The 18,474-nt window shown below is 48.0% G+C and overlaps 2 protein-coding genes across 9 annotated transcripts in view; both read left to right on the top strand.

Annotated features, from left to right (window-relative positions):
* TSPOAP1 (TSPO associated protein 1) overlaps positions 1-1,716 on the top strand; it is a 65,928-nt gene extending 64,212 nt beyond the window's left edge. For 5 of the 7 annotated variants that reach the window (XM_021415303.1, XM_021415302.1, XM_021415300.1 and 2 more), the window contains one exon: positions 351-1,716. In XM_021415303.1, coding sequence (XP_021270978.1) covers positions 351-563 — 213 coding nt within the window. In that variant the 3' untranslated portion in view covers positions 564-1,716. The remainder of the gene's footprint in view (positions 1-350) is intronic. The other 2 variants (XR_002443923.1, XM_021415305.1) reach the window with 2 other exon arrangements.
* On the top strand, positions 3,222-16,482 carry EPX (eosinophil peroxidase). Of its 2 annotated transcripts, XM_021415309.1 has the most exons (14): positions 3,222-4,953; positions 5,167-5,244; positions 5,886-5,979; positions 6,901-7,076; positions 7,842-7,965; positions 8,762-8,891; positions 9,086-9,292; positions 10,208-10,523; positions 11,985-12,145; positions 12,469-12,715; positions 13,216-13,386; positions 14,422-14,659; positions 14,837-15,060; positions 15,456-16,482. In XM_021415309.1, exons 2-13 carry the CDS (start codon positions 5,169-5,171, stop codon positions 15,057-15,059), a joined length of 2,163 nt encoding a protein of 720 aa, XP_021270984.1. In that variant the 5' UTR covers positions 3,222-4,953; positions 5,167-5,168; the 3' UTR covers position 15,060; positions 15,456-16,482. The 2 variants fall into 2 exon arrangements, with proteins under 2 accessions (XP_021270984.1, XP_021270983.1); XM_021415308.1 differs by having other exon boundaries at positions 3,222-5,244.

Raw genomic sequence — 18,474 nt, 5'->3', positions numbered from 1 at the left:
CAGACTTTCCATCCTTGCGCTCAGGAGGTGTTTAACTTCAGTTTCTTCAGTTGTGAAGCAGCATCTTTCATGAAGTCCTCAGTGGGGCTTTTCTGCTATACCATAGCTCGAAGTTGGGGACTTTTGGAATGTCTGAGGTCAGGCAATGTCTGGGTGAGAAGTAGAACACTTTAAATCCACCAGAAGCTTCCTAACTGAATCTGCAACTGTACAGAGCGGCCGAGCCTTGCAGAGTGAGGGACAGACTGGTGGGAGAAGGCAGGGCTCTCTGGCTGAGGTTTGTGTTGGTGTAATATCTTTCTTCAGCTCTAATTTCTGCCTTTTCCTTTGTTTTCTCTTTTCCCACCCAGTTAAATCCAGATGGATCTGTCGATCACAGTGACTTCTCACCGACTCCTCCTGTACTACCTTCCTGCCTTGTCATGGGCGAGCAGTGTCCAGAGCAGGCATCGCTGGCTGTTCTCAAATGCAGTGACTTACCTGGTCAGAGTAAAAAGAAGAGAGGCTTCTTCATCAAAGGAAAAAAGCTCTTCAAAAAACTTGGGTCCAGTAAGAAAGACTAACAAGGGATTTATTGCCATGTATAGTCTGCCTGTGCAATCCACGCAGGCACTGAAAATTCAGGAGAAGCCCTCGCAATAAACTGATTAGAGTATTTTCATAGGGGAAAAGTGTATATTGAATAGAGAAATCTCCTCAGTGGGTCTGTGAGCTGCGGTCTCTGCTGAGAGCTCAGCCATGGGTGCCCACCCAGCGTGGGCAGCGGCTCTGAACGTTGTCATGGCACTGAGGTGCGCGAGGCCTCAGCTCTAGGATGCAGCTACCTCCACAGTAGTGTGTCCTGCCCCTTGCAGCCCTCAATGCACCGGTTCCCTGTAAATATGTTAATTTTAAAAATATATTCTGGCTGTAAGTTAGCTAAATGGCTTTTCCCAGCAAAGCCCCAGCCCCTTAGGAAGAGCTCCCTTGTACTACACCCCCTGGTATTTCTCTGGTCCGAAGGAGGTTGTGTCAAGTCCTTCACTTCCTGCAAAGAAAATTTGCACTTTTCTCTTCCCATGAATCCCCTTTGCTGTCTCTGGGCTGAAAAGTGAGTTATTTGTACTGTAAACCTGTAAATATGCAGCTGTGCCTAGGAGCATCCCACACTGCCTCAGTCATGTTTCAGCACGAGGATTCCCATGGAGGAAGGAGCGATTCCCAGGAGGGGATCGATGCTTCTGCCTATAGCGTGGGCTGCTGTAAGCTGCTCTTGGCTGGCTCACCTTGACCACGCACTGGCTGGGGACTCCGCCTTATTTATTTATTTATCTAACTATTTATTTATTTATGTATTTATTTTTTGTCCACCTCTCTCACCATTTCATTTGGCTGTTTCAGTGGGCTGCTCCTCACTTGTTGGAGCACGTGGAGAGCAGAGCTGGGGGTGGAGAGTTTGCAGCTGTTTTCATATGAGATGCTGTGTTCCTTCGGTTAAGTCACATCCCTTTCTAAGCCACGGAGTTTTGTACTACATGGTTTCTATCCTTTCCTGTGTTTCTTTCTTTGCATGTTTCAATGGGTACTTGTTTTGAGAAGGACAGTTATGTGAGGTACGTGAATGATGCCAGCACAGTGTCCACAGGTGTTGGTGATAAGGTATGTTTTTATTTAATATCAAATTTTATTATAATAAAGTCTATTTTCACAAAAATACATTTTCCTTAAAAAAGCAAATGCTTCGTTGTTGCTTATTTGGGAGTGGTGGCCGTGTGTGCAGTGGAAGAACAATTCCAGTCACTGGCATCTTGAGGATGCTCCATAGCCCCTGGCGTGGGTCCCCGCCTTTCCTGTGATCACAATGCGACCACTCCTCCCCGCGGATGGGAAGTCTTTGCTTCTCCTTCCACAGGAGACCTAATTCTGGAGGAGAGGACACCAAGGTGTAGTGACACTGTCTGGATCACAGAATGCCTGAGATTGGCGAGGACTTCTGGAGATCATTGGCTCCAGCCACGCTCCTGCTACTCAGTGCCTCATCCTCCCATGCTGATCTGTAGCTGCTGAGTTCTGTAGGGCCTCAGAACGTGGTCTCTCTGGTCAGGTGTGAGAGGGTTGGAGATACTGGAGACAAACTGGTTTTTCCTCCTGTCTTGCTAGGAGTTGCGGTTTTTCTCCTTGCTTTCCCTAGGAGACGCCTAGATCCGGACAAAACCGCTGGCTATGGCAACTGACCCAACAGAGGAGAAGGAAAAAGCTTCCCCTCTCACCAATTGGAACACGTATTTACCTTCTTCAGCATACTTTGGGTAGAAGTATAAAATAAAGAAACCCCAAAAGCGCTGAGGCCAAACCACAGGGTCTTGGCTTCAGACTCATTGAGCAGGTGGTGCCTCATCGTCCCCTCTGTGGAACTTGGACGCTTGAAACTGAGCTCTGCAGTGTTACATGGGGCCCTGCAATGGCTGCTGTTGAAGAGGCTCCCAGGGGTGACATCGCAGCACCGAAGCTGCTGGAGTCGGACAAGTGTTTGGGTAAGGGATGTGCGGTTTAGTTGTGGGCAGTGCTGTGTGGAGCCTGGAGCTGGACTCAGTTATCCTGGCAGTCACTTCCAAGTTGGGCTACCCTAATTTTGGCAGCTAGTGCCTCCAGAAATACCTCTGTGCACTGCAGTTGCTGTAATTTATCTCCCACTTGCCCCGCTTGGAGGAAGTTGGTTGCAGTTCTGAACTGACTTAACATCTGGAGTTTCCTAAGCAAGTCGTTGGAGGTCTTTTGAAAGAAACTGTTGCTACACTTACCGGTTCATCAGGGGCTGAACTGAAGAGCAAAGCCCTTAGAAAGAAGAACAGCAGCTGCAGTGTTCTCGTGCCTGCCCAGAGCAGGTGTGTGCCGGAGGGCTCTGCTGCTCCCTTTGTGCCTCAACACGAGGCACAACAACAACAACAAGCGCAGGGCACTTCTTTGTCTCTGGTCCCCATCACACTGGGAGCTCCTGAATCACACACATCCTTTACAAATCAAAGTGCAGAAGAAATCGGAGAAGGGCCAAGTGGACAGAATGAGGAGTATTTATACGAATGAGTTCCTCAGTACATTCTCTTAGCATCTTCTCAATTCTAGAGAAAATGCCAACATTTGGTTGGCCATAGTTCCCAAGGGCATAGAATCGTCGGATCTTTTGAGTTGGAAGAGGCCCTCAGAGGTCATTGAGTCCAACCCCCCTGCCATGAACAGGGACACCTATAGTGCTCAGAGCTCCATCCAGGTAAGCCAGAGTACCTGAGCTTTGACACGTTCCTGAGTTCACAAAACTTCTTTCAGAAGAAAAAGGCTTGGGCTGGCTTTTTACAGACCTCAGGCAGTACAAGAGTTGAATACCCTTGTACAACTCTTAATTATGAGCTCTAAGACCTGAATTGATGCAAATAAGCTGGTTTGACCTGGGCACAAGGCTCAGAGGGAGGCAGTGCATGGCTCCGAGTAGGGCATGGGATCCTCTGTCCCTATAAGCCTCCTGCTGTGAGATAACCTGTATAAAGCTACACATTGTCCAGGAGACCAAACTGCCTCTGAAGAGCCACAGAGCAAGCGAGCCATCCTGGAGCACACCTAGAGCTGCAGGAATCGCTGCCATGAGCTGCTGGAGGATGGAGAATTCAGTCCTGCTTTTGGCCTTATCCGGGCTACTCACTGGTTAAAACTGGGAGCACAGAGCCTCTGGCCGGGATTTATACTTCTTATTTTGGGTCTTCTGGCTGCTCTTGGTCCAAGTATTCATAGGGCTAGCAGGCAGGAGTGGTTGGATGGTCTGGAAATGTCTCTACTCTGAGGCAACACTGCTTGAGCTGACATGTTCTTGTTTCCTTAGGCTTAGAGGAGCAGCACATGGTGTCTCATTCACTGCTGAAGGTTTTGAGAATAATTAAGTTCCGCATTGTGAAATGCGATTATCAGCACAAATATGCACTAACCGTCTCATTAGCTTTTGAAAAACCCTCATCCTCTTTCTGACTAGTGAGCTGCATGGTGCAGTAGCGTAAGCATGCAGATAGCAGCTGCAAAACTCTGCCAGCTCTGCCCCTTTGCAAAAGAGCAGTGCTGCAGCTGTTGTGCAAGCAGCTGGTGCAGGTGGCTCAGAGAGGCTCTCGCCCACCCCGTGCCCACAGCAGGGCTACTTCCACGACCAGGGGAGGTTGCTCAGAGCCTTGTTCAAGGGAGCTCTGGCTATCTCCAAGGAAGGAGAACCCGCTGCTGTCCTGAGCCCTGTCCCAGCACTGTGCCATGCTTGTAGTTGTTTCTCTGCAGTCTAACAGGAATTTACTTGGCAGCAATGTGTGTCCATTGCCTCTCACCCATTCTCTCTGCAGTTCTGAGAAGACTCTGGCCCTATCCACTCTATAATCTTGCATCCAACACTGGGGTTCCCTGGGCTTTCTCCCCTCCCAGGTGGTTCAAGCCAGTTTCATCACCTCTGCTGTATGTCCTGTGCTCCAGGGGAATCCTCTCCAGCTTGTCTCAGGCCAGGGGTCCACAAAAGGGACACATGCTCCAGGTGCAACCTCACCTCTGGCTTGGGCAGGTTAGGGAGGTGAGATGGGGAGTGATGAGCAGATCTCCCCTGGAACTGCTGCCTCCACTCCTGAGACTTTTTTCCACCTTTAATTGCGGTAAAGGATGAAGACGGGGAGAGGAATCCTGTCCTCACCAGACATGCCCAGTGGGAGCTCCAGACTCCCAAACCACTGCATGGTGCTGCCTCATCCTGGTGGGTGTGCAGGGCCGCTTGTGGGGCACAGAGGAGCCCCTGCTGGGAGCTGGGCTGGGCAGCAGGAGCTGCTCTGCTTTGGCCCCACCAACGCGGGGGGAGCTCCCCAGCCCCACGGGTCAGATATCCCGTGGCAGATAACAGCCTGCAGCAGATAAAAGCATGGCCACAGAGGAGGCCACAGTGAGGACAGCAGAAGACAGCAGGTGAGAGCCTGGCCCATTGCACGCTTGCTTCTGCTTTCATGGAAAATGCTGCTGCTGTTGCAGGGGAAGGCCTTGCTGGGCAGCGCTCATGCTTGGGGAGCATTGCATTGGGAAGGGGCCACCCTGTGTGCTCCCTTAACATTTTCCATCTGCACCATTCATGGTCAGATCCATGGCTTCTTGGTTTTCCTCGTTTCTTACCTTTCTTTGCAGGGATGAAGGCAGGAACCTGCTCCCTGGTGTTGCTGGTGATCCTCATCCTGTTCCTGGGATCTGTATCTTCTTCCTATGGTATTGTCTCTTTCTCAGGTTTTGCAGATCAGGGGCCTTTATGTTCTGAGTAGGAAAAAGAATAAAGTTAAGTCTAAGAGAACCTGAACTCTTGTAAGCAGTTAAGTCCCAAACAATGAGAAGCATAACTAGTTTGTATCTATAGTGCCAGCAATCCTGACACTTTCAGGATTTTTCAGTAAATTTCCTGTCTGATTTCCTAAAACCACGCTGAAGGAGAGCTCAGTTCTCAGAGCAGCTCCGTCTCCATGGTGCAGCATTCCTCCCAGCCCAATTCAGATCAACTCTTGGTCAGCTAGGGACGACAGTTCAAAGAATATTGGGAGAATCTGGAGATTTTTGTCCCCTTTGTGTTGATTTCTGAAGCTTTCTTCTTCCCTAGAAGTGATCCCACTCAGAGAAGCAGTATAGGGTCTTTCCCCCCTGTTCTGTAGGCACAGCCAGCCAATGATGGGCATACCCCAGAGGAGCCATCTCAAGTGCCACAGAGGAACATATTATTCATACATAGATGTATTGGGTGCCAGTACCCCTGGCTCTGGAGGTGCGAAGTGAAACCCCCCAGCAACATGGGGGAGCTCTGATGTGAGCAAACTGGGAGACAGTGCTCTCACCTCTGCTCTTTCCTTTCCCCCAATGAGATTTGCCTGAGAAGCTGTCAGATGCATTCCTCCTGAGCAGCGTGGACGAGGCCAAGCAGCTCGTGGATTCAGCCTACAAGGACACACGTGAACGGTGAGAGTGGGGCTGGGCACAGCTCTCATGTGCACGAGCCACAGCCACGGTCTGGACTTCTCTGTCACGTTCTGGAGGTGCCACAAGCCTTCTTTAGAATCATTGAATGGCTTAGGTTGGAAGAGACCTCAAAGCCCAACCCCTGCCATGAGCTGGTTGCCATTCATTAGATCAGGTTGCCCAAAGCCTCATCCAGGTTGGCCTGGAACACCTCCAGTGCCCCCTTCAGACACTGCTGAGGTTTCCCTTCCCCTCCTTTGTTGCCCATGCTCAGGGGGAACAAACCACTGTGAGCTGTGGTTAGAACATTTTGAGGGATCTGACCAGCTTTTGCCACTGTGCTGTGGGAGCGTATGGCTTCCTACTGACCCAAAAACATCCTCCTTCAGTAGCCATCCTCCAAAAGCCACGCAGTACCTCAGGACCTGTCCATCTGAGAGCTCTTCAGGGCTCCAGCAGCATTAAGGTAGAGTGACCTGGAGAGTTTGAGACCTCTGGATGGAAACAGGAACCTGTAGGCATTTATGAGTTGGAGAACAGTTGAGTCCTCAGTAGAATGAGGTTTGATTGCCTCAAGGACACAAAGACCACATGCTCTGCCCTTTTCTGGCAGATAGAGCTGGGCAACTGAAGATATTTCAGTCCTGCTCCTCTGCCAGGGCTGGTAGGAGCAGCACAATTTCCTCCAGCAGCTGTGTGGGCTGTGAGATCATAGAATCACAGAATCAGGAATGGAAGGGACCTCTGGAGGTCATCGAGTCCAACCCCTTGCTAAAATCAGGTTCCCTGCAGTAGGTTGAGATGACTCTGCTCTGTTAGCAGTTCAAATAACACACCAGGAGCTCCGTGCTGCCTGAGGTCAGTGTGTGCATGGTTTGGCCCATCTCAGTCCCACAGAAGTTGCTTTGTTCTTCCTTGCAGCATAAAGAAGAACCTGGAGAACGATGCCTTGAACCCCATAGAGCTCCTAAGATATTTCAAGCAGCCCATGGCGGGGACACGGGCTGCCATCCGGGCTGCGGATTACATGGAAACCACCCTGACCGTGCTCAAAGAGAAGCTGCGCTGGGTCGTGAAAGGGGACTTCAATGTCACAGGTCGGGATGTCGCTTTGCCGGGAGCGGTGCCGTTGTGGGGAGGTGCGGGGCTCTGTGGGGTGGACGAGATTGACGGGGTCCGGGCTCCAATCCCGCTCACCCTCCCAGAGCATCCCCGTGCCGTGCGGAGGAGCGGTGTCCCCAGGAGGTGGCAGTCCTGGCCTCCTGCAGGAGCACTTGCAGTGCAGTGCTGATGCGCACTGAGGGCCGCTTCCATAGGGGAAAAATTGTGACACTTGGCTGGCTGTAACTGTTAGCAATTTATGGTGGAGATAAAAAGGAAGAGGAGAGGAAAGGAAGGAGATTGCTTACTGCTAGAAGCTCATTCCCCTTCTGCACAGGCTCGACATGTAATTATATACCAGATTTGACCACAACTTCGTTGGTTTTAATGCTTTCATAGAATCATAGAATCACTAAGGTTGGAAAAGACCTCTAAGATCATCCAATGCAACCGTCCACCTATCACCAATATTTCCCACTAAATCGTCTCCCTCAGTGCAACATCGAAACGTTTCTTGAACACAAATTATCAATGATATGATAGAAATGCAACCTGCCACTCCTGAGAGCATCCTCAGCACAGCTCTGAGCAGGATGACCCTAAATGGCATTCCCTTGTGCTCCTCCACAAGAGGATGGTGCTATGAAAAAAGAATGTGTCAAGGGGCCAAGAAGGGGAACCTTGTCCTGAGCTGGGAGACATCACAAACCCAACAGAGCCGGTACGTGCCAGCACGTTGATTCTCTGTGGTTACCTTGCAGACATTCTCACACCAGCTCAGTTGGGGATGATTTTCAAGGCAACAGGATGTGAGCAGCAGAATAAGAAAGTAAACTGTGAATCTTCTAGCCAGTACCGAACAATCACCGGGAAGTGCAACAACAGGTGAGGGTGGATGCATGGGTCTTCAGTAGAAGCAAAGCCATGTCTCCAAGAGTGATCCATATATAGGTTGCCTCGTTTAGTTTTACAGCTCACAGAGTTGATTCCTAGATGTGTGAATATTTTAATTACAGCTTTGCTTCGAGAGTTCTTTTTGTCATACGTGAATGAGCTAGTTGGCCTTTTGGCCAACAGTTCTGTGTTGGGAACTGACTTTCCAGCACAGGACCTCTGTCATCAGATTGCTTCTTTTTGCTTTCTCCTGGGTTTTGGCTAGCTCTTCCTCTTTGCAGGGTGACAGTGTTCTTTTTGGCTGACCCCAACTAGGTCGCTGAACTCATGAGCTGGCAAGAGCACCTTGTGCAGCTTATGGGTATATGAAGGGATGTGGCTGTTACATGGAATGTAAAAGGTCTTTCTCAGCACTTCCAGAGCTTTCTTAGTGTAGTAAAGGGGAAACAGTACCAGACAGTGGTGTGTTTTCAAATGAGCAGCACAGGAGCATTGCCTATCCCTCCCCATCTGCCAAGCACCTGGCAGGTAGAGCGTGTCCTGGCAGCTGTGGCCATAAGGCTCCTTGGGAGGAGGAAGGAGGTCAGACAGGGGATGATCGTCCTCTGCCTGCCTAGGGGATGATTTAGCCTTCAGACATCTGAGTAAGAAGTAGGGAGAGGGCTGCCTGTCTCCTTCCATTCTCAGAAAGAGGAGGATCTGGGTTCTGGGATAAGGATGGGTCCGTCACACCCAAGCCAGACCTAATGCCACTAATATTCTGCTGTCCTTCCATTTGTTGGTGCAGGAGAAACCCATTACTAGGAGCTTCCAACAGAGCCTTGGCTAGATGGTTGCCAGCAGACTATGAAGATGGTGTATCGATCCCCCATGGGTGGACAAAAAGAAAGCGTTCCTTTGGATACCCTTTTCCACTGGTAATATTTGGAACACATCTGAAAAAAACAGGGACAGGATTTAGGGATTTTCAGGGCTTGAACAGATCACAGGCTGAGGCTGCAAAACACAAGTCCAGCAATGCATGCCTTGTGATATTCATTGATGACTCTGCAGATGCACCCATTCCTACAGCCATTTCCTGATGCACACATTCTGCCTTCATCCTCTGCAGGTTCGAAAGGTGTCAAATGAGATTGTCCGCTTTCCCCCTGGGCAGCTCAAGCTAGACCAGCAGCGGTCGCTCATGTTCATGCAGTGGGGTCAGTTTATTGACCACGACCTGGATTTCAGTCCTGAATCCCCAGCCAGAGTCACCTTCAGTGGCAAAGTGGACTGTCACACCAGCTGCGCCAAGCTGCCCCCCTGCTTTCCCATCAAGGTACACCCAGCTTTCTTCTTACGGTGACGTGGGGGATATGGTGTCTGCCCTCCAGCTGGAGGTGGTGGCAGCTCTCCCTGCCCCTGCCCACCAGGGAGCAGCTCCCAGAGCATCCCAAGGGGTTGGACTGGTCTCAGGTGGTGGTGCTGAGTCCCAGGGATGCCCCCAGATGCCAGGCACAGCCCATCTTTCCCCCCTTTTCAGCCTTTAACCACATCTCCTTCAAGAATATGGCTTCGCTTCAGAGGTGCAATGCAATGGCAGCACGGATGGTGCCTAGCTTATAGCAAGTGAATCAGAGATGGGAGTTGGGGGTGCTAGCGTCCTGTTGGTAGCCCAGAAAATCCATGCCCATTTGATGGTTGACTGCTCATTGGGTGAGGAAGCCATGAGCACCTCTCACTAGTGGCTAAGCATTATGCTGGGAAACACAGTAATCACATTGCAATCTCTGCTCCAGTAAATGCATCCAAGGAAGGGATGAGACTTCACTGAGTATTTGCCCAATGTGTGTTTGAGAATGCAGCCAGCGCCACAAGTTCTGGATGGCAACTGTCCACGATACAGAGTAGGTATTGACACTAGACCACAACATGAGATGGGAACACCTGAGCTTCTTAGATTTAATCCAATATATACTTACAAGGAGAAAAAGTGGAGGTATCCACAGGACTTTCTCTGAGAAGATTCAGGTACCTGCAGTCTTTCTTGAATATTTGGGACGTGATCTCCTAAAAAGCATCTCTGCTGTCAGTCTGAGCCCTCACAGCTGGAACTTGGGACCGGCATCCACACTGTCTACCATTAAAACTGTCTCTGAAATCGCTCCTGTTGACTTCTCTTGTGGCTGTAGTACCACAGTGCAGATTCTGCGCTCCTGAACTCATGATGAATTATTCACTTATCTTTCTGCAGATCCCACCCAACGACCCGCGGATTAAAAACACAAGAGATTGCATTCCTTTCTTCCGCTCAGCTCCCGCTTGTGACAGTGGCAGAGCTACTCGAGAGCAGATCAACGCACTCACATCCTTCCTCGATGGCAGTATGGTGTATGGCAGTGAAGAGCCTTTGGCCAAGAAGCTGAGGAATTGGAGCAACCAGCTGGGCTTGTTGGCTGTTAATCAGAATTTCACAGATAGTGGGATGGAATATTTGCCCTTTGCCAGCATGCAAAAGGACCCCTGTCTCAAGGTCAGCGGGAAAGCTAAAATTCCTTGTTTTGCTGCGGGTAAGTTGGCTGCTGACACCCTGGTAAATTCCGTACAGGACAATTCCATCAGCTCTGGTTCACTTCTTTGCTTGCTCGCTTCTTGTATTTAAGTAGAAAAAAGCAGAGTGAGGTAACCTCAGCACTGGCAGCATGCTGTATGGGACATCAGCACAGGCCATTACCCACTGGCACAGCCTTCTGCTCCATTTACCCTTTGACATCCTCTTGACCACTTCTTCAACCCAAGCTAACATGACGTGAATCATGATTCACAATTCTTTGTTAAAAAAATTAAGATCCGGTGGTAAGCTATTGCAAGAGTGGTTTTTGCTAGGACTAATATTCATTGCAGCTATAACTCAAAACTAAAGTATCATAGAATCATTGAGGTTGGAAAAGACCACTAAGATCCCCAAGTCCAACCCCAACCCACCCCACCATGTCCATCACCACGTCCCTCAGTGCCACATCCCCACGGCTCTGGAACACCTCCAGGGACAGTGACCCCCAGCACTCCCTGGGCAGCCTGTGCCCATGCAGCACCGCTCTTTTGGAGAAAAACTTTTCCTAATATCCAACTTGAGTAATGTTTCAGTGCTTTAGGCCACAGCCTTTCAGCCTATGTTCCTGAATGGGCCTTATGAATTCATAGACAGAAATCAGCTGGAGATGAATTTACAGACTCACAGCTCCATGCAAACTCCTTTGAAAATTCAGTGTTTGTTTGGGTCTTTCCGGTCTCTGAGAACTGAGGAAGTGGTACGTGTGCCGCTGCCCAGCGGGGTTCTGTGATTTCGGACTGCAGCTCCTTTGGCAGCGCCGGGTGGGTGCCGTCTGCTGGAGGAACCACACAGTGCTCATTTTGTCTCTCCTTCCGCAGCCTCTCACAGGCGGGCTTTGATCGTTAGTGAAAAGGGCTCTGTGCTGAATGCGTGAGCAAATCCCTCTGTTCACTGTGGAACTAAATGCCACGCATTTACTCCTCTCTGAGTGCCCCTTTATTCCATCATCACCTGCTCGCTCTCAGGTTTCCTGCCCTGGATGTTTGAAGTTGGATTTAATATTTCATCGTGATGCTTTTGTAACTTATTCCTTCAAGTCGCGACCCATTTTGCTTTTAACTTTCCAAAGAGCTTGATTGTGACTGCCCTCTTGCTTAGTCCGTGGTTTCAGCTGGTTTGAAGGACACCTTCTGACCTACAGACCTCCCTTAGCCATCCGGACATCCCTCTGCCCATTTTCATTTCTCTCTTGAGCTGTGAGTCTCTCTGCTGAGGTAGCCTGGAGCAAGACTACTCGTAGTGAACGCCTCAAATTGCCCCTCCTAGCCTCCAAAACAAAAAGCTTCCCCATTTCTTGGCTGTCTCTCTTTGTGACACTCAGCACAACCACACTTATCTTCACTATTGCTGCTTCATCGGGAAATGGCTTTTCACTGGACCTCTGCAGTACAAGTAAGAGCTCTTGTGATGCCCCCAGGTGACTCTCGAGCAAGTGAGATGCTGGAGCTGGCGTGCATGCACACACTCTTTGTGCGGGAGCACAACCGCCTGGCCAGAGGGCTGAAGAGATTAAATCCACACTGGACTGGGGAGAAGCTCTACCAGGAGGCACGGAAGATTGTGGGTGCCATGATCCAGGTACCAGCCACCATGACACCCCCTAGCTCTGCTGCCTTGTTCTGTGGTCTCACTGTTATCCTGGTGGGCTTTGTTAGCGAGAGGTTTCCACTGGGTGATGGGTTTTTTTGAGTTGTGTTTTTCAAACTCCCCCTTGATATCCCAAAGACACATGAAACCAGGGCTGGAAACCTCTGCTGTAAGAGGACTAACACAACTGCCCGTGGGAGTTTATGTCATCTGTGTCAGCACCGTAGGTGTGAGCAACAGCTCTCCCATTACTTTGTTGACAAGGAACTCAATGATTAAGCGATTAATCATTCACTTTCTCGGTTTCCCTTTAGATTATAACCTACAGGGACTACCTGCCTCTTCTTCTGGGAAGAAATTTACGGAGATGGATTCCTTCCTACAAGGGCTACAAGGAGTCGGTGGATCCTCGCATATCCAATGTCTTCACTCTGGCTTTTCGTTTTGCTCATGCTTCAATTCCCCCATATGTGGGTCGATTAAACAAAAATTATGAGCCCACATATCCAAAATTGCAACTCAGCAAAACCTTTTTTGGTGTCTGGCACATTGTGACAGGAGGTAAGCCCTATGCTGGTATCACTGAAATCATAGAATCATTAAGATTGGAAAAGACCCCTAAGATCATCCAGACCAACCACCACCTACTGCCAACATTGCCCACTAAACCGTGTAAACCATCTTGCACCTCTGGGGGGTAACTTTATTTCGTTCAGCCTTTCCTGCTCACTCTGGATGAGCTCCTGCTTCAGCCAAACTTAAAAAAGCAATTTGCATTAAATGTATTCACTCACCTTTATTACCAGGCAGACTTTTCCCCAACACAGCTGCTCTCTGCAGTCACACGTGACCCATGTCATTATGATGTGTGCAGTCTGATTGTTTAATTTCTGTAGTTTCTAAGAACTACAGTATTTTCTTTTTAATGTTTTACATGGAGGAAAATTGATTCTCCTGCACTGGAAGCCTGTAATGAGCTATAAGCTGTGCTCAGCTCTCTGGAGCCTTTTTCCCATATGCTTTCCACCCTACGTTGCTCACCAGCTGTGGATCCATTGCAGGTGGCATTGACCCTTTCCTGCGGAACCTGATGGCCAGCCAGGCCAAGCTGATGACACAGGATCAAATGATGGTGGACGAGCTCCGGGATCACCTCTCTGAGCAGATTGAAAGGATTGGGCTTGATTTAGCTGCACTTAACATGCAGCGTGGCAGAGATCATGGCCTCCCAGGTAAGTTGGCTGTGGCAGCAGAGCTTCCAAAGGAAAACAAGTGAAAATCACGCACTTGTGTGATTGAGCACTGGGAAACATCTCTGGCCCATGCTTGGCTGAAACTCCTCTCAGAAAAGCACATTGCACAATGTATATGTATTAAAAAAAAAAAAAAAAAAAAAAAAAAAAAAAAAAGGAAATCTCATTCTATTTTACCTACAAAGACTGTGTCTCAGAAAAAAAAAAAAAAAATAAAAGTATGTCAAAACCACTCACGGGGCTCTACAACACGAAAAACCAGTGCAGTGGCATTGCAAGATGGTCTTGAGAAACAGGTTGTTGATAGAACTGGATCAAGGGTGTGCTAAACACCCTTGTTAATGCTTAATAGCATTGTTAGGCTGATGCAAGTGTGGGCCAGTGACACCCTAGGAGCTGCAATGTGGCTCACTTTGAAACAGTGATGAGGAGTGCTGGATTCACAGGTTTAACGCTGAGACAGAGGCTCTGCATTAGATGCAGATGTGTGGTCAGGTTTTGCTGGGATTGCTCTGCCTCTCTCTCAGCTGGAGGTTTTGATTTTCCATTCTGTCTCTGGGAACACTGGTGTGCAGAATCCTGAATTTCTAACTTTTGGGACTGGCAGGAAGGAGAATGCATGAGTTCTCCGTAGGCTTTTCCTTTACTTAAGCAGTCATTTGGTAAGACACAGAGAGAACTGAATTGTACACCAACTTCTGCTGTCTATGTGCCCTGTCCACCAAGAAGCAGAATTATTCCTCTGGTTGCAATCTAGTGAATTTCCAGCTATTTGCTGCACACAAAAAATAGGCCAGTTGACAACATCCAGTGCTCCTCTTCCACCTGTAGTAACTGGCTCTGTAGCAGCAGAAAGCCAATGGCATTAACAAAAATATAGAATAATTTAGAAAGAAGGTTTAAGCATAACTGGGAACCTACCTGTGTCCAGACTTTGGGAAAGAGAGGCAAAATCTTTCCAAGGAGGGGAAGTGTTGCTGACCTCTCTTTGCTCTGATATGCAACAACTTGCAGGTTATCTCTCCTGGAGAAAATTCTGTGGGCTCCCTCAGCCTTGTGGTGTGAAGTCACTTGGTCGAGTATTGAAGAATGACCGTCTGGCAAAGAAGTTCATGCAGCTGTATGGGACACCAAGGAACATTGACATTTGGATTGGGGCACTTGCAGAGCCCTTTGTGGATGGAGGAAGGGTTGGGCCTCTCATGGCTTGTCTCATTGGCACCCAGTTCAGGAACACACGTGATGGGGACAGGTAAGAGGAGATGTCCAGTGTCTGCTGATGTGGTGGTGAACACTTTGAGTAGCTGGAAAATTTGCCTTGGAAAAAAAAAATGTTTTATTGGTTTTAATGGGAAATAATGTTGCAGGAATCTTGAATGAGAAGAAGCCAAGAGGGAAAAAATCTGTTGTGTCATTATGTCTCCTGCAGGTTTTGGTGGGAGAATAGAGGGGTTTTCACTGCCCAGCAGCGCAGTTCACTGGCCAAAATCTCCTTGTCACGAATAATATGTGACAACACCCGCATCTCTAAAGTGTCAAGAAATATCTTCCGGGCCAACAGATATCCTGACTCCTTTGTGAGCTGCAGCAAGATCCCAAAGCTGAACCTCAGAGCCTGGAAGTCAGAGAAGATGGAGGAAAGTACTGAGTAAGGTATCAGCCTCAAAGAGCAGACAGTTCCTGCCTGCAAGTGCAACTCTCTGTGACTAGAAGCAATAATTAACAGCTCAGGCCATTCCAGCTGCACTCAGCTCCCATTTCCCTTGAGGATGTTTAGTCACATTCTCCATAGGGCCACGGCGTTATCAGGTTGATGGTGTGACAAGGTGCCACTGTAAATGCCACCTTCATGGGACCAGAAGAAGTAAGGCTTGGGAGGTGGTGGGAAGCTGTAGGCAGGGAGGGATGTCCAGAGCAATCTCCTGCTCGGTGCAGGGGCAATGCTTGAGCCATTGGGAGCCACTGTGGAAATGAATCACACAAGACAGCAGGGAGCTACAACATGTCCTTTTCTGCTTTGTTAACATGCCGTTTTTTATGTCCTGCAGAAGAAGCACCTGGTGACTGTTAATGCTGAATGCTGAGGATTCCCCAGAAGTCTGGGTTCGGGAAGATACTGAGATGGATTCTTTTAATTGTTGCTTTTTTTTTTTTCTGTGTCTATGCTTTTACTGCCTGAAACGTTTGAAAAAGATTGCTTTCATTCTCTCAGTGTAGTTTGAATGAAGTCTTTCCAAAGAGATGGAATCCAGTGATGAAGAAACTTCATGAGAAGATATTCCAGATCTGTGCAAATTGCTCAATATGACAAAGCAAACCAAAAGGAGTAATCAAGAGATTCCCAGTCAAACCAGCTGTGTGCTTAAGCAATGTCACATGCACCAGGTTCCAGTAAGATTTGCTGTTAAATGACAAGTTTTGAACCCTCTTTTTGCATGAAATAGCACAGAGTTTCCAATCTACATACATAGAAAGGTATTGGGGCGTTGGAATAGATTTGCTTTTTTTTTTTTTTTGTTAATTTTTATTGTTTTCTGAGGAGTACACAATTTAGTTTCCAGAGAAAATATAGTAATTTCACAGTGCCTTTTAGTGAAGCAGCAATAGCTGTCTTACACTCAACTTGTTAAAAACACTCTCTTTCTGAATCAAGAAATTGTCCTGATGGAAGATAGCTGTCCTCTTGTCAGTTCCTGCCCTTAGTCAAGAATGCCTAAGGCACCAGCTAGTGCGATGGAAAGCACACAGCTTATTCCTGCAGCCTGGCATGAGCCGGGATGACTTCCCTCTGGGCAAGCAGAGATGATGGGAGGTCTCCTGGCAAAGAAAGGATCGAGTTGAAGTACAAGAAAGTAGGAGCTAATCTAGTTTCTCCCTTCAATATCTTTTCCTAAAGGGGTCAAAACTGCTTTCTCTTTCCTCTGTAGTTTGCTGTCTTACTATTATTGATCAATAAATTGCAACTTTGAGCCGAGACTGAAACTTTCCATGCACTTTGTAAGAAGTGCAATAACTGGAGACAAGCGGAGGATGGCGATAGGTTTCATTTGGGAACACCAGACAAAGCAGATTCGAGTGCAGAACCCACGTATTTGTAGTGAAGGAAGGTATTTCTTGCTGGATTTAGTTTCAAAACCCATTTGGCAATAACATCCTCTTTATCCCTCCTAAAACTGGAAGCAACGTGTGAGATCCTCAGAGACAAAGAAGAGATGTGGATAACAATTTCTTCCAGTGCTTGGCCAAGACACTGGGGTAGCAAAATGCCCCAGATGTGTAGGCTGACAAACATCAGCCTGGGCATGTCTTGAACACAGAAGGGTTCTTACATGCGAACATGCCTTGGCAGCGGGTTGAAGCCCACTGTCTCCTGGATAAGTACCTGGCACTGAGAGATTCATGGGAGTTAACAGATGTGCTGGGTGTGAGATGCCTGACTGCACTGGGGATGTTTGTCTTATGCTCTGACTTTTGTTTTCTAGTATTAGCTGTCTAAAGTGTGTGCCTCTAGAATTTGTTCACCCCCTCGGTAACACAAGAGGACGCATTCATTACCTTTTGACTTCAGCAATTAACTTATTGAAAAGGAATTAGAATAGTTCAATTGGAAGAGACCTACAAAGATCATTGAGTCCAAATAATTGGCTCAAAATCACCCACGATCTTTCTGTACACACTAACCACAGAGGCCTTATTTTTACAATTTCATCTGAGTGCAAAGCCAAAATGTGGAAGATTGAATCAAGCTTCTCAGCTAGATCAAACTGCCTGATCAAATGCATGGACATGCATGTACAGCAGGATCAGGGCTTTGCAGGAAATTCCCATTAGACAGAGAAAAAACATTCTTCCCCATCATAGCAGTACAATATTGAGACAGGGACTAGAGAACTAGTTGGGATCTCCATTCATGGAGTTATTCCAACCTCACCTAGAAAAGGCTTTGAGCAAACTTGTCTGATGTTGGGATTCACCCTGCCCCACGCAGCAGACCTCCAGAGGTCCCTTCCCAACTAAATTTTTCTACATGATTCTTTGATTTACAGAGATACCCTGATCTATTTTCCAGTTCTCTTGGCTGTCCTGTGTGCTATCTCCCTGTATGAAAGCCCAAGAGCACAAGCTCTTCTGTCACAGATGCCACAGGAACCTTCATGAGTCAGCACATATTTTCTTGTAGAAACACTTCTCCTTCTATCATTATGGGAAGTTCCATCTATTTGTTTACTCATCAGTAAAAACAAAAAGCTTATCTGTGCCTTGTACAACTGGGTTATGCAAGATTCATCACGGAGCCACAGCTGGAGCATGATAAATACAGCTTCCTTAGTCTTGTCTGATATATTTACCCTGCAATCCTTTTGAAGATTTAACATCAATGTTGATGCTTGTTTAGCTGAGTTCCCTTTAGTACCACTCTCCTTTTGAGGACCAGCGTGCTCCCTGGCAGGGAGCAGTCCCAATACTTCTTTTGATCGCTTGTTCCAATCTGTTCTAATGGAGAAATTTGTGCCAGCAGTTTCCAGTGGGAATTGCCCCCATCCAGAATCCAGTCCTCTGATTTCATCTTGAAATCATTCCTTTCTCACTTAAAAGTCTATTGTGAACTTTGACTTAACTCTTCTGTCCAGCTTTGCTTTAGTGACAGCAGTCAGATCACATTTAAGCCTTCTTTAAAGTCTTTGGTTAACTAGTGAATGGCCTCGAGTTGTGCCATGGGAGGCTCAGGTTGAATATTAGGGAAAACTTCTCCAGAGAGTGGTGATGCATTGGCACAGGCTGCCCGGGGAGGTGGTGGAGTCACCCTGGAGGTGTTTAAGGGAAGGGCAGATGTCGTACTTAGGGGCATGGTCAGTGCGCAATATTGGTGGTAGGCGGATGGTTGGACTGGATGATCATAGAGGTCTTTCCAACCTTAATGATTCTATGATTCTATGATTGATGTGCTTGCTGCGAGCAAGTTAATTTTCTTAGTCTTTCTGCATCACATTAGGCTTCTAGCCAGAGTGTGGCTTAGCAGAGCTGTGAGTCAGAGTCGTTGAAGCTTCACAATGAAAGCTCATGATA

The sequence above is a fragment of the Numida meleagris genome, chromosome 18 (assembly GCF_002078875.1).
Source record: "Numida meleagris isolate 19003 breed g44 Domestic line chromosome 18, NumMel1.0, whole genome shotgun sequence".
NCBI classification, from domain to species: Eukaryota; Metazoa; Chordata; class Aves; order Galliformes; family Numididae; genus Numida; species Numida meleagris.
The sequence above is the reverse complement of the archived record's forward strand: the minus strand, read 5'-3'. Positions and strand labels throughout refer to the sequence as shown.

Bases quoted from the DNA above. Each gene is read 5' to 3' on its own strand.
- EPX (XM_021415308.1), top strand. From the start codon at position 4,992: ATGGAAAATGCTGCTGCTGTTGCAGGGGAAGGCCTTGCTGGGCAGCGC. The intron at 7,077-7,841 runs GTCGGGATGTCG...GTTACCTTGCAG, and splicing joins AGGGGACTTCAATGTCACAG to ACATTCTCACACCAGCTCAG. The intron at 12,146-12,468 runs GTACCAGCCACC...GTTTCCCTTTAG, and splicing joins TTGTGGGTGCCATGATCCAG to ATTATAACCTACAGGGACTA.